Source organism: Rhipicephalus sanguineus, chromosome 3 (genome assembly GCF_013339695.2).
Source record: "Rhipicephalus sanguineus isolate Rsan-2018 chromosome 3, BIME_Rsan_1.4, whole genome shotgun sequence".
Taxonomy (NCBI): Eukaryota; Metazoa; Arthropoda; class Arachnida; order Ixodida; family Ixodidae; genus Rhipicephalus; species Rhipicephalus sanguineus.
The window spans coordinates 45,177,728-45,190,813 of NC_051178.1; the positions used below are offsets into that span (position 1 = coordinate 45,177,728).

At 47.7% G+C, this 13,086-nt stretch overlaps 1 protein-coding gene across 1 annotated transcript in view; it reads left to right on the top strand.

The window, feature by feature from the left end:
- The window catches only part of LOC119386597 (protein phosphatase 1L), a 28,184-nt gene extending 15,595 nt beyond the window's left edge, over positions 1–12,589 (top strand). Inside the window, exon 5 of the mRNA XM_037653882.2 lies at positions 9,902–12,589. Coding sequence (XP_037509810.1) covers positions 9,902–10,297 — 396 coding nt within the window. The 3' untranslated portion in view covers positions 10,298–12,589. The remainder of the gene's footprint in view (positions 1–9,901) is intronic.
- Positions 12,590–13,086: the final 497 nt, after the last annotated feature.

The window sequence follows — 13,086 nt, forward strand, 5'->3', positions numbered from 1 at the left end:
AATCGGTACGTAACGCGGCGCATGCACGCAGCGACTTTTTTTACAGCGAAAGCTGTTATGGAGATCATTTCACCGGCCGTTTTTGGCGCCGTAGTTGTCCGCCGCCGCCGCCGTCCGTAACCAGTATCGCTCGAAATCAGGAAAAAAAAAACGAAATAAGAAAAAAGTTCAGGATGGAACGAGGTTCGAACCTGGGCCCTCTGCATGGGAGCCCAGTATTCAACCTCTCAGCCATGCCGGTGCTTGAACCTGCTTTGCAAAAAGGTCCTATACAGGCTTCATGTCGGGAAGGAACCACATTAGCATATGCAATATAGCGTGGTAGAAGAGTAAAATAAGCACCAAGCGTCGCACAATGCGAATTGCGCAACGAGTAGGTTGTTGAATGCTTCCAACCCATTACAAAGGACTCTGCCATAATTCTTCATCGTCATCAGGCACAGCATCAACAAAGTGCGAATAATGCCTTACATGGGTTTAGCAGGTGCCAACGCTCTCCGTAGAATGACGAAAAATGGCACAGTGCCTGCTGCCCTACTTCTCAAAAATTACAATGATTTATAGTGTAGTGGGTTCCTCGCAAGTGCATTTGTATTGGTTGCCAAGGAAGCCCATAAGCGCATAATCCACTTCCTTGGGGTCTCAGTAAAATTACAATGATTTATAGCGTAGTGGGTTCCTCGCAAGTGCACTTGTATTGGTTGCCAAGGAAGCCCATAAGCGCATAATCCACTTCCTTGGGATTTATAGCGTAGTGGGTTCCTCGCAAGTGCACTTGTATTGGTTGCCAAGGAAGCCCATAAGCGCATGATCCATTTCCTCGGGGTCTCAGTAAAGTTCTTCGCCCCCCCCCCCCCCCCCCCCCGTCTCTCTCCCACGTCAACGTATGTTATACAGCATGACGGGAGAGGGAAATAGCGATCGGGCGTCACCCAATGCAAAAAACATAACTGGTGGGCCGTTTAAAGCTTCCAACCCATTACAAAGGGCTGAGCCATAATTCTTCGTCATCAGTCGTCGCGTCAACAAAGTACACATAATGCCTTACAGACGTGTAGCTGGTGCCTCGCTTCTCCGCAGAATGACGAATAATGGCTTAGTAGGTGCTTCCCAACTTTACAAAAATTGTGATTTATGGCGTAGTGGGTACCTTTCTAGTGTACTTGTATTGTAGCCCCAAGAGAGCTTAACGGGCTCTAGAAACGCCGCTCTTCCAGCTTTCGCTGTGACTGTGCTGCGGTTTCAGCGCAGGCCTGGCGTTTTTTTCATCCCGCGTAATAAACACACACCCCACTTTCAACCGCTAAAGTCCCGCAAACCGATGCGCAATGCCTGCTCGCCCTAGCGTTGTTCTTTTCTTTTTTCTTTTTTTATGTCAGTCTTCTTCGGGTCGCTTCCCCCCCTCCTTCTGCCCGCTGTCACACACCGTTCTTTGTTTGTTTTTCTTTCTGTGTGCGGCACGTCCCTCTCTTTCTGTACTTGTTTCTGAAATACAGTCAACTGCCGATTTTTCGGACACCCGATTTTCCGGACATGCTCAAAAATTCGGACGCTTTCGTGGCATTGTCACCAGCCCCATAGACTTCAATGTATTAGAACGTCCAAAATTTCGGACGCTGAAGCTATTCCGCGTCCGATTTTTCAGACTTTCTGCCCAAATTGCAGGTCCGAAAGGCATTATTTGAAGCCCCCACCTCTGCCGCGTCTATCATCTCGTAGGTTCGAACCAGCGCTTTCGCGAGTCGATCTGTTTGAGACAGTAGCAGAGTCCGAAAGTCAGCTTTGCTGCAATGCCGAAGCGTTATCGGGTGAAGCAGACTAGAAATTCAAAGGGGCCGCTATCGCGTAGCTGTGCGGCGATGTTACGGATAAGCAGCGGAAATGCACGGAGGCGTGATGGCGGCAGCTGGCAAACGCGCCAGTACGGCTTAATCGCTGACAACCCTTACGATAAGCATCTTCAGTTAACTTCTCAGTAGTGCACGTGGCCTAGCGCAGTTGCATGCGTACTGCGCGCATTTAATAGGCGAGAACCCCAACGTGCCGCGCCGCGCCGCCATTCTTGCTGCCTCTTTGTGCGAGACCGCTAAGTGCGCCGCATTGACGCGTTGCCTTTGTGGACGAAACCAGCTCGCCATTGCTGCACCCGTGTGCGGTCAGGAACTAAGTGCGCATCACGAACCCTTTCATGATAAATGCGTGCGTACGATACAGCAACCGTAAAGTGACGGCGTGAGCTTAGTTGGCGATGTGCTGCACACAACTAGAAACGATCGGCTTCACACGGCAGCAAAACCTGCTTATGGGCGGCGATTCGGCGATGTGTGTGCGCATCGTTTACATGCGCACACGCATCGGAGAAAGCCGGACGAGTCGTCCGCTCTTCCGCCACAGTCTTTGTGTTCCACGTCATCGTTTACAAAATTAGCGCTTCATCCGAGATAGCCGTAATCTATTCCGCACTTTGCTGCTATCAGCGGCGCTCATCACGAGATGCAAAAGTGGCGGTTGGCACGTACGTAGTTAAGCGGGGTTCGCGGCAGGTACCGAATGTATTTGCGAGAGCCTGGGCGCGCACCAAAATGCCTGATAATTGTACTGGGAGGCATTAAAGCTATTTCGGACGTGGCTGTGGCGATTTGACCACTTTAGCGGAATAAAAAAGCCTGAATTTGTTTTTTCGGACGATTTCATGGCCCCTAGGGAGTCCGAAAAATCGGCAGTTGACTGCATTCGTGCGCCACAGCAGGATTCAGGAACGGTGCGAGTGTAGAGGCATCGCAGCGCACAAGCACACAATGGGCAAAAGTCATGAAACTGCCCACGCCAGCCAACGGTCGCTTCCTGCAAATATGAAACTTTAAGGAGCTGGCGGCAAACGGTGGAGGGAGCTCGCGGAGTATCCCGGAGGTGAGAGAACATACACCAGAAGGTGAGGGTTGCAGAACATAGCGCCATTATTCTATAGTAGCCTCTACCACCGAAGTGGCGGAGTTACCAAGGCCAAGTGGGACAGCCTATCAAAATGATGCTAGACAGTGGTGCGGGTTCTAGCCCTACTTTTTCTTTTCTACCAGCCATTTCCACTTCGTGATGGCGTTGTCAGTTCGTTTTTAGCCTGTCTTGTGTTTTGCCCTGGGCGATGGGCTAAAATATGAACTACAGGGTTGGTTTCAAACTACGGGCTGTGGAGTACGCAGTAGAGCATGGAAATTGTGCTGCCGGTAGGCATTTCGGAATTGACGAAATCCGCGTGCGTTACTGGCGGAAACAGCACGACAAGCTGCGCGCTACGAATCGGGAGCAGCGTGCCTTTAGAGGACTGAAGACCAGAAAGTTTCCTGGTGGGGAAGAAGAGGTCTTGGAATATGTCTGAGACTTGTAAAAGGAAGGCTGTGTCATTTCGCACGAAATGATCAGGACGTGCGCACAAGCCACAGCCAGGAAGCATGGCCTCGCCACCACTGCTTTCAAAGTGAATAATGGGTGGACAACACGCTTCATGTGGCGCAGCGGACTGTGCTTGAGGAGGCGCACATCATCAGCGACCGCCTCCTTGCTATGAAGGAAAGGTAGTGGACTTTCACAAGTTTGTGATACACCTGTGGCGGGACTGAGAATTTCTTCTTTCGCAAATCGGGAACGCGGACGAGATACTCATCAATTTTGACATGCCGATGAGCAGGACAGTGAAGGAGAGAGGAGCATGCAGCATACTCGTTAAAATGACGGGCGCCGAGAAGCAGTGTTTCACGGTCATGCTGGCTATCACTGCAGACGGCAGGAAGTTGCCGTCTGCCATGATATTATGTTATTTTCAAACGGAAAACCGTGGTGAAGGCCAACTTCCTAGCCGGCATACACATACGAGCCCAAGAGAAAGGAGGAATATCGTCTGACCTAATGGCTGATTGGGTCCGGACTGTCCGGGGACAGCAACCTGGCGTCCTGCTTCTCCCGTCTCTCCTTGTGCTCGACAGTTTTTGCGGCCACCTGGGAGAGAATGCACACAGGAAACTGTAGGAGCTGCGCACTGAGGTCACCATCATTCCAGGTGAACTCACTTCAGTGCTGCAGCCCCTTGATGTTAGTGTGAACAAGCCATTCAAGGACAGTGTGCGCCACTTGTGCACAGACTGGATAGCCCATGGTGGGCACAGCCTGACGCCGACCGGGAAGATTAAGGGGAGACGCGGGTCTTGGAACGGTCAAAAATGGTCAAAAAATCGATTTTTCGCAAAGCTTATTTTCGAGGCGTTTGTACTTCTGAGCACCTACTCTCAAATTGCTAACGCTAAATTCGGTCGGGAAACGCGATAAAATCGGCTTTCAAAGCACCCCGGCAGCACTAAAATGTCCCCAAAAGGACGAAATTTGTTCGAACTTCCCGCGCGCGCCATGAGCGTTGCAGCGGGCCGAGCGCCGCCATCTTGGGCTAGATTTGAAGCTGTTTTCTTTGTGCACATTTTGCGCGGGTTTTCTGAAGGTCGTTTCCAGGCCACTGATTGGCTCTCACGCGGCGCGCTTTTCAAGCGCGCCTTTCCGAGTCTCCCATTGGCTGGCGCGACCGACACGTCATTTTTTTTTTCTTTGTGCTTGGTTCTCCGCCGTGGCTGTCCGTTTGTGTGCGCCTGCTATATGATCGTGCGTGTTTCTCGACGGACCGTGTCTCTACTTTGTGCCGGTAGTTTTTCCACGCGATCGAGATGCCTGGAGACTCTCGTCTGAAACCATCGACGCAACGAGCTTTTGGAAGCCGTAAAAAACGGGCTTGGAACAAGAAGGCGCCGGCTACAAGTGCACCGTCGGCAGCGGAGTTGGAGTCGCGGCCGGACCCTTTGGACCTGCCGGGAACTTCAAACTGACGACACCGTGGGACCAAGTTCGACTAGCGAAACACTTCGGGTTGATGCGCGTACTACTCAACGGCGGAGCAGGCGCAGCGAGTTGAGAGATCGGCGCAAACGAAGACCGTTCTGTCTGGAAAGTCGGCTACCCAGCGCAAGTTCGACCTTCTTGGAGTAAGCGCGGAGTGCCAGACCGGTGACGCCGGGACCGATTTTTTGCTCGTCGATATGAAAGTTTTGAATAACTTTTTTGCACAAGCGAAGTGCGACAAATGCGACGCAAAAAGTCTCAGCGTGAGGAAGGCAACGGACAAGGAGTACGGCCTTGCGGTAAAGCTTATTTTTTCTTGCAGCAGTTGTGATTTCGAGAAGAAGCAATTTTCTTCTCCGAGAGTGAGCGGAACTGCCACCATCACTCCCTTCGAAGTCAACATGAGGGCCATGAAGGGGATACAGATGATAGGCAAAGGTGTTACTGCCCTTTCGGACTTTTGTGCGTGTATGAACCTTTCGCACCGAGGCTTGCACCACAAGACGTTCAGGGACACCTAAAAAGTTTAGTGAAAGCCTGCGAAAACACAGCGACTGAAAGTGAAGCTGCTAGTGTGGCAGTAATAAAAGAGCTGTATACAGACTTCCTGAACCCCATAGGGAACATCGATGTTGTGTTCGACGGCTCATGGATGACGCGAGGTCGGAGCTCACACATAGGTGTGGGCTGCATCATTGAGCTCTACACTGGCCTTGTAATTGACCATGTTGTTTACTCAAACTTTGTCTCGGCTGTGCCCTGGGACCACAGCCTAGAAAAAGACTCTCTGCGTTTACGCAAGGCAAATGCAACTCATCTGAAGAGCACCAACACAAAAAAGACTCTTGCAAGGAGACACAAAACGGGTGCAACTGAGATTACAGTCCTGGACTACTTTGAAGGTATTCTCTCAAGCATAGCAACCTATTACCCAGGGTAACATGCTGCCTAACATCTAGAAGGTTCTTCCTAAAGACTGAAAAGACATGAGCAGCCAGTCGCTTGAGCCTCATACCCCATGGCTTTTCCAGAACCCCCCAGCCGCTTGTCATGGTGGGGTTTTGATCATGCTTTGCACATTGGAAAATTTTTTTAGATATGATTCCTTGGGTGGAACAAGACACTTTCTGTTTTGTTTTGAAGGGAAACAGATGGGGAACATGTGAATAAAATTTATGGTTAAAGGTTCCTTTTAGAAATTTATACAGTGCGTGTCAATCTTCAAACGCGATTTTCTCAGCTTCACATTTTTTGCCAACTTGACCAGCCTTACGGATCTTTTCATTATGTTTTTGTAAGGTAATTTTGATAAATTTTATACCGTTGAATTCGTAAGAAATAGGACTGTGGAGCTATGCTATTTTTTTGTGGCTAAGATGAACATATGAAATTTTGTGAACAATAATGTGAGCTAATTGCATTTCAAGATTACACAATGTCAATACAATTGAAAGTTCTTATATGATGATATATCTCAGTGACAATATAAATAGCATAGCTCCACATGGCAGGTCTTTGGCTACAGCTGCATCTTAAACAGAACCTAAAAATACTGAGGGAAAGTGTCTTAATGACCCGTAAGAAATTACCTAATTAGATTTCACTTATGCTCTCACAATTTGATAACTAATTGAAGTACATGAAAACTAATTATATTTTTGAAAACAGGAGGAAGAAATACATATACACACCCAATTTCATTACAATATCTCCAATAATAAAACTTTTCGTTTCGAGACCAGTGTCTCCCCTTAAGAGGCTGTCCATCGAGCTGGTGTGCTCCTGGACCTTGCCAGCTGATTTGATTTGAAGAGTTTCAAGAAGACTGGAATCGCAAGTGCACTGGACGGCAGCGAGGACGACCAGTTGTGGGAGCAAGATGTCAAAGTGGCCAGCGACCTGGATGACGGGTCTATCAATTCTGACAAAGACGAGTCAAGTGTAATAAAAAGCAGTTTCCAAATAGTGTACGCTTATGTTTATTGCAAAAGGTAAGCTGTGTTTTTGTTTGTTTGTTTTTTTTTTTTTTTGCATTACCACATTTTTTGCTCATTTCAAAAATTTTTTTGTAAAATTTACCCCGCATAATAAGCGCACCACCTAACTTTGCTTCGGCTTTTTGGAAAAAAATTGTGTTCATTATGCAAGTATATAGGTGCATTGCTCACTAATATGCATTAATATGTAGCTGCCAGGAAAGTGGCACCACAACGCACTAAACGGTAGTACACAGTAACGATTAAGTAAAATTTTGCATTTCCTGGTGTGTGCCACGAATGCCAACAGAGAAATCAATACAATGCCCAGCAGATATTGCCTGAAGTGCTCACTACAAAGCCTTTTCCTTCTTTTTGCAAAAGCGCTTATTCCAGCTCCCTTGCATGGCCGTAAGATAGCACACTGTGGAGACACCAAGGAGCATTCTTTCCAACCTAATACAGAGCCTGGAACACACATCGACTCGCAGTGCCAGAACGGACGGACACGCATAGTTTTGACTTAGTGCGATAAATGTGTGCACGTCTGTACTGCAATCTGATACTGCGTGAAAACTGGCATCGTTTGATTGAAACTCGGCACTGCTGTGTGGAGCCAGTCTTATGTCCCTGGATATTTACGTGCAGCACATCACCTACTCGGCTTACGCCATCACTCCTGGACCACCGGCTGTACTGCACACGTGGATTTGTTGAAGACATGTGCTTCGTACCCGCTTCACCACCAATCATGCAAAGGTGCACCTAGTGGCTTGTTCGATCAACACGGTGACGACAAGCTCCAGCAAGCAACACACAATCCGCATCTTTGCAATGTCCTAGCGGCCCCACATGATGAGGCGGTAGCAGACAAGCACATTTCGATTGCCGCCTCATGGAACACTGACATAAAATTTGAAGCTCGAGATGTGCCCTTCATTGGACTGCTTGGTACGCATAAGCTTTTTTTTGGCCAAATATGAACGGCACTGGTCACCTTAAAGTCACCTTTCAAATTCTGCTCAAGTGTGACTTAATGCAAGTATCCTCTGGGAATGGAGACATGAATCTAACAAGGAAGTGAGCTGTGCATGCTGCAGCCTGAGAGCATTCACACTGGGCTACTCTGCAGCGATATTCGGACTCTGGAAATGCAGAGGAGCAAATATCCAGACAATACTTCGAAATACTCGTGCACTACAGGAAGCAATGACACCACTATCCACCTGCTCTCAAAAATCTGGATTGACACCAAGTACAGTGACTTGAAGAAGGCTCCAAGCAGGCAACTGTCGGCGTGGTTCTACACGCAATGTACCCCGGAAATTTCATCAGGAACTACACATACCGCCCGGAAACTGCGAACACTTTGTACCATATGATGCGGGGATGACAGAGCAATCCAAGTATCCTGCTCAATGACAAACAGAGCGTACAACAAAATCCGGAAGACCAGTTGGAGGCATTGCTGACGTCGCTAAACCCTGAGGACAAACTCCAGCTGGTGGAAAGGGCTCAGGCGTTGGCTGCAAGCCATGGCTACCTGGACTAAGGAAGTCTCTCACCTCTGGGCGAAGAGAACACATGCCTGGTCGTTTAATTCTCTCTCTCTCTCTTTGGAGCAGTGCAGGTTCGTGCTGTGCGCCTATTTGAGCAGTCTGTACCCTTTTTATGAGCAAGCCTGAACTTCACTGCCCATGTTCTTAGCTTTTCGATTATACGACGGTTGTGCATGGTCCCCTCAACATATCTGCCAAGTGTCCCGGATTACCCGGGAGACTCCCGGATTTTGAACGTTTCTCCCGGTTGTACGGGTCATAGGAAAATCTCCCGGAAATCCAGTTTTGCCCCCCGCGTCCAGTGCTTTGTCTGGCCACATGAGCAAAGTTGTCTGGCCACGGAGTAGAAAGGATTCTTCTTCTTTTTTTTAACGATGGTAGAAAGGTTCGACTGAGTTTCATTGCGCACGAAGTAGCTGTGCACTTTGTGCCGCAGTGCTGCCAACGCAAACGTGTCATAGCGCTGCAGCCGCGTCTTGCCTGTGATGCGTACACAAAAATACATAAAAAAGGTGCGGTCTGTTTTCGCTAGGAGAGAGCGCTCGCAAGAATTATGGCGCCAACACTAGCTCGTGATGCAGGTGGCCGTTGTATGATGTCGTGACGCGAGGTGGGACGTTTCGCGTACAGATGCGCTACATGCAATTTAAAAATTGATGCTAAATGTGTTATAGGTTATATCAGCTGTTAATGTTTCGTAGATGATGCGTTTGTGTACACACAAATCTATCCCACAAGTTATCTCGCCTTCGAAATTTTGTGTTAAAGCCCAGCACTTAAAAGGGTAGCCGTTACCGATGTCTGTCGAGATAGCGTGTTCGCCAGCGCTCGCGACCGTCCCCGTCTCAACGGCGCCCCTTATGGTGTCCCTTGCCCGACGAAATAACTGGTAAGCAAGCGACGACAGGCCTCGCACGTGGAGTGATGTTATCGCGCGACGGTGACGGCCGGGTCATTTCATCTCTGCTTCAACCGCGTTCGTCCCTAGCGCTAGCGCGCTTTTACTCGCACGTGAAACAGACGATGTGTAAGCGATGTTATCTGTTTGGACTCTGTACAGGTCAACGGCTACCGCAAAATCCCGCTGACAGTGTCCGTATAAATGACAGCAGTGTCCCCCCCCCCCTGTTGAGTAAATTTCCCGGATTCTGTTTCTCCAAACTTGGCAGGTATGCCTCAATGATGCCTGCACTATGAGCAACCATTCTTTCAGTATCCTTGATGCTGCTGTCACGCAGGTTTCTTGTGCGGCCCTTAACTCGTTCATCTACAGCAGTGCAAACCTCAGCCAACTTGTTGTCAGCCAAGAAAAAAGCCTTGTCATTTCTTCGTGTTTTGTTTTTGTGCTGTTCACCACAAACCACAAGAAAATAGATTACGATCTAGCTCAGCTAATCACCTTGCAGTCATATTTGAAAAATTTTGATATTCACTCACCCAGAGTTGTTTTTAATGCCTCGTTGATCCTTTCTCTTCATTTTCTTCCAGCTGAAGGAGCACAAGCGCATTCGTGAAGCCGGTGGCTTCATCACCTTCAATGGCGTATGGCGAGTGGCCGGTGTGCTGGCGACTTCACGTGCACTTGGCGACTATCCACTCAAGGAGCGTCGTCTGCTGGTAGCTCAGCCCGACGTGCTCACCTTCGACTTGTCTGGAGGGAACGGCGGAGGCGCCGCCTGTGCTGTGCTCGCCTCGGATGGCCTGTGGGACGCATTGAGCAACGAGCAGGCGGCCTCGTTGGCGTTGCAGTACCTCGACGAACCGCTCTGCGGAGCCCGAGAACTGGTCGTGCGGGCATTCAACGCGGGCTCCTTAGATAACATCACGGCCCTCATCGTTGACTTGCGTGGCCGGTCGGCGAGAAACACTACGGTCGGTGAATGATTCTCCTACATGCCGCCGTGCGCCATCTGCCGCACAACCAGCATACTGAAGTCTCAAGACGCCCACTACATTGGCATTTTTCAGCTCCAGGCATTTTTACAGTTGGAGTAACCCTTGTTCAGACAACACACGAGTCATCTGCAAGAACTTGCATGTGCAGCCTAAGCAAGCAGCCGGTGTTTGACTTTGTATTGACCTTGAAATATGTTTGTGGTCACTTCCGCCATTTGCTTTTTTTTTTTTGTCTTTAGAAAGTCGGGTTGAAACGTACCGAACCCCACCTCTACATACTTAATTGTTGGCTGGTCATGGTTTCCGGTGAGGGTTGTTGGCTTTTAGTGACTAGTAGCTGAGCGTTTTTCTGCTGTTTGAGACAGCAGGAGTGTTGTACATAGTGTTTATCCTTCCTGTACATAATTCTTGGTGCTTTAATAAGTCTTTTCGGCATGTTTGTAATCGCATTATTGTGCAACAATGATTTCACGAGCTCCCGTGTTCAACTGTCAACTCGGTTGGCCACCGAATCTGCATGTTTCAGTGTTTGCAGAATTGTTGACTCTTAAAGCTGAGCAAGCTTCAAAAGGCCGTACCACTTGCACCATGTGTTTTTCATTGTTGGATTGTTATTTATTTAGAATTACGATAACTTTTATTCGTGAAGAGAAAATCTTACCCTCACTTTCACAAAACCATTTTAGGACTTCAGGGCCAGTGCACTGGTCATTTCTGAGCTTTTATTATCTCCATTTTCGTGCGCTCTTAAAGTGTCCTTTAAACGGTTTTTTAACTTATGCTGACCCCTAATAATATCTGGGGTTTTACATACCAAAACCAAGATATGAGGCACACTATAGAGAAGGGAAGGTCGTTGAGGCTCCAGAAAACCCTGGCTTTTGTGACACAAGCTGAATTCATTTGCTGTTTACCGTAAGTCTAGTAGTAAATTGTGATTGCATGCTCTCTTTCTTTACTGTTTTCTTTTAGCAAAACAAATTGCAACGCGTTTAAAATATTACGAACAACATTTATTCACTAGTATTAAGCTTATACCTTGACATCAGGTGGATAACCTTCCGGCTCGGTCGCCTGTGTGACAGCTCACCCCTGTAACATGCCATGTGCAGGGGCTGTGGAAAGCTCTCTTGGCTGAACCACTGCAATCTGCAGCAATTCGCAGATTTAAAGCCTCAATAAGTTTCACACTTTACGCAGAGAGCTTAAATCGGTCTTCTGATGATCCAAAGGGCTTGATCCACCAGCTCGGTGCTTTTGTACGAAATGTCAAAACTTTTTCAGGGTCACTTTGAAGCACATACTTTTCAAACTATGGAATCTCTGGCCGTACGCTTCAAATGATTTTTGCTGTGAACAAAAAAGCGTGGCCCCTTTTGTTCTGAAAAATTGCAGGGATGCAGAATTGATCATTTAGTGAGCTAGCGATCATTAATTTTTTTAGTGACACTGAAGGGCAGGGGATATGTTGCTTTCCTGTATGTATGTGTTCTTTCATGCTGTTCCAGAGGTAAGCAAGGATGCATTTTCCAGCGAAGACCCTAGAATAATTACAGTACAGTTGTGTTTGACTCAAAATGACAAGCGATGCTCTGCACTGCTCCTTTTCTAAGGGTGTTCATCTCTGTGTCAATCTTAGTGGCATGACAAAAGTTTATTAATTTATTTTAGGTCAGCCCTTCTAAGTGATGTTGGATGGCAACAAAAACTTCACTTTGCCACGAGTACTCCTGCAGCCTGGTATCAATCGCCTAAAATGTGGCTTTCTTTCCCTTTTTTGTGCTGCGTTTTTATCTAGTACATCCTTGAATGTAGGAGGACTGTTCCTAATGCATGTACCAGTGTCGTTAAGTCGTGACACCCTATTTGCGGTTGCATAGCCAGCCTCTCATTGTTAACCATGTGGTCTACTTAGCCTCTCTTAAATTTTGAGGCGTCTATACTCACTTGTGTGCCTAATTTATTGACCAGTAGAAAACTTGTCAATTCTCGTCTTTCTAGTCACCCTTTGTTTCTCTATGTTTAGTCTGTAGGTTTATTTATTGTACAACATTTATTATTTTACCTCTTTTGAATCAAAAGATCTGAAACTTGCCTTAGCTCTGCCTTGTGTCTCATGCGCCCTCTTCTCTGTGCTGTCTTACGCGCGCGCTGTGATTACGTAAGTTAAAAACCAACTGGCCAACGTATTGTATTCTGCCTCGCACGGCCACATGTTTGTGCTCGTCCAGGGCGCCAATTAGGGGAGTGCCACTGCACGGCTTTGTAAACTTTCAGCTTTCTGATGTGTCCAATACGATGCTATATGCTCGATCGCTGTTTTCGGAATGAGCTTCCCAGGTAATGAAACGTTCATGTTGTACTAGCACTTGCATGTTTAGCATCAACCAGGCTTGCACGCATTACAGAAAAAAAGTAACCTACCGTAAAATCCCGAACAAGTGCCCCCCCCCCCCCTCCCCGTTACAGTGAAAGATAATCGGACAAGATATGGAAAAGGGGGCCTTGCTCGGTCACGGACTAAAATTCAATACGACGGCGGAAGAGCCTCCAAGAAGAATGCACACCTGTGCTTCTGATGAAATGCTTTACTGAATACGCATGCATTTACTTATTTTACTGAAAGAAGTCCTTGTGTGAAACTTTACATTTTATGACAAGGGGGAAGACGTTCGTCAAATGTTACGACAATTTGTGACAACTCAGAATGCAACCCTGAGGCACCACACTGTAAATGTATAATTGTGCATATATCTAAAGACTCCCAGAACTTGGGT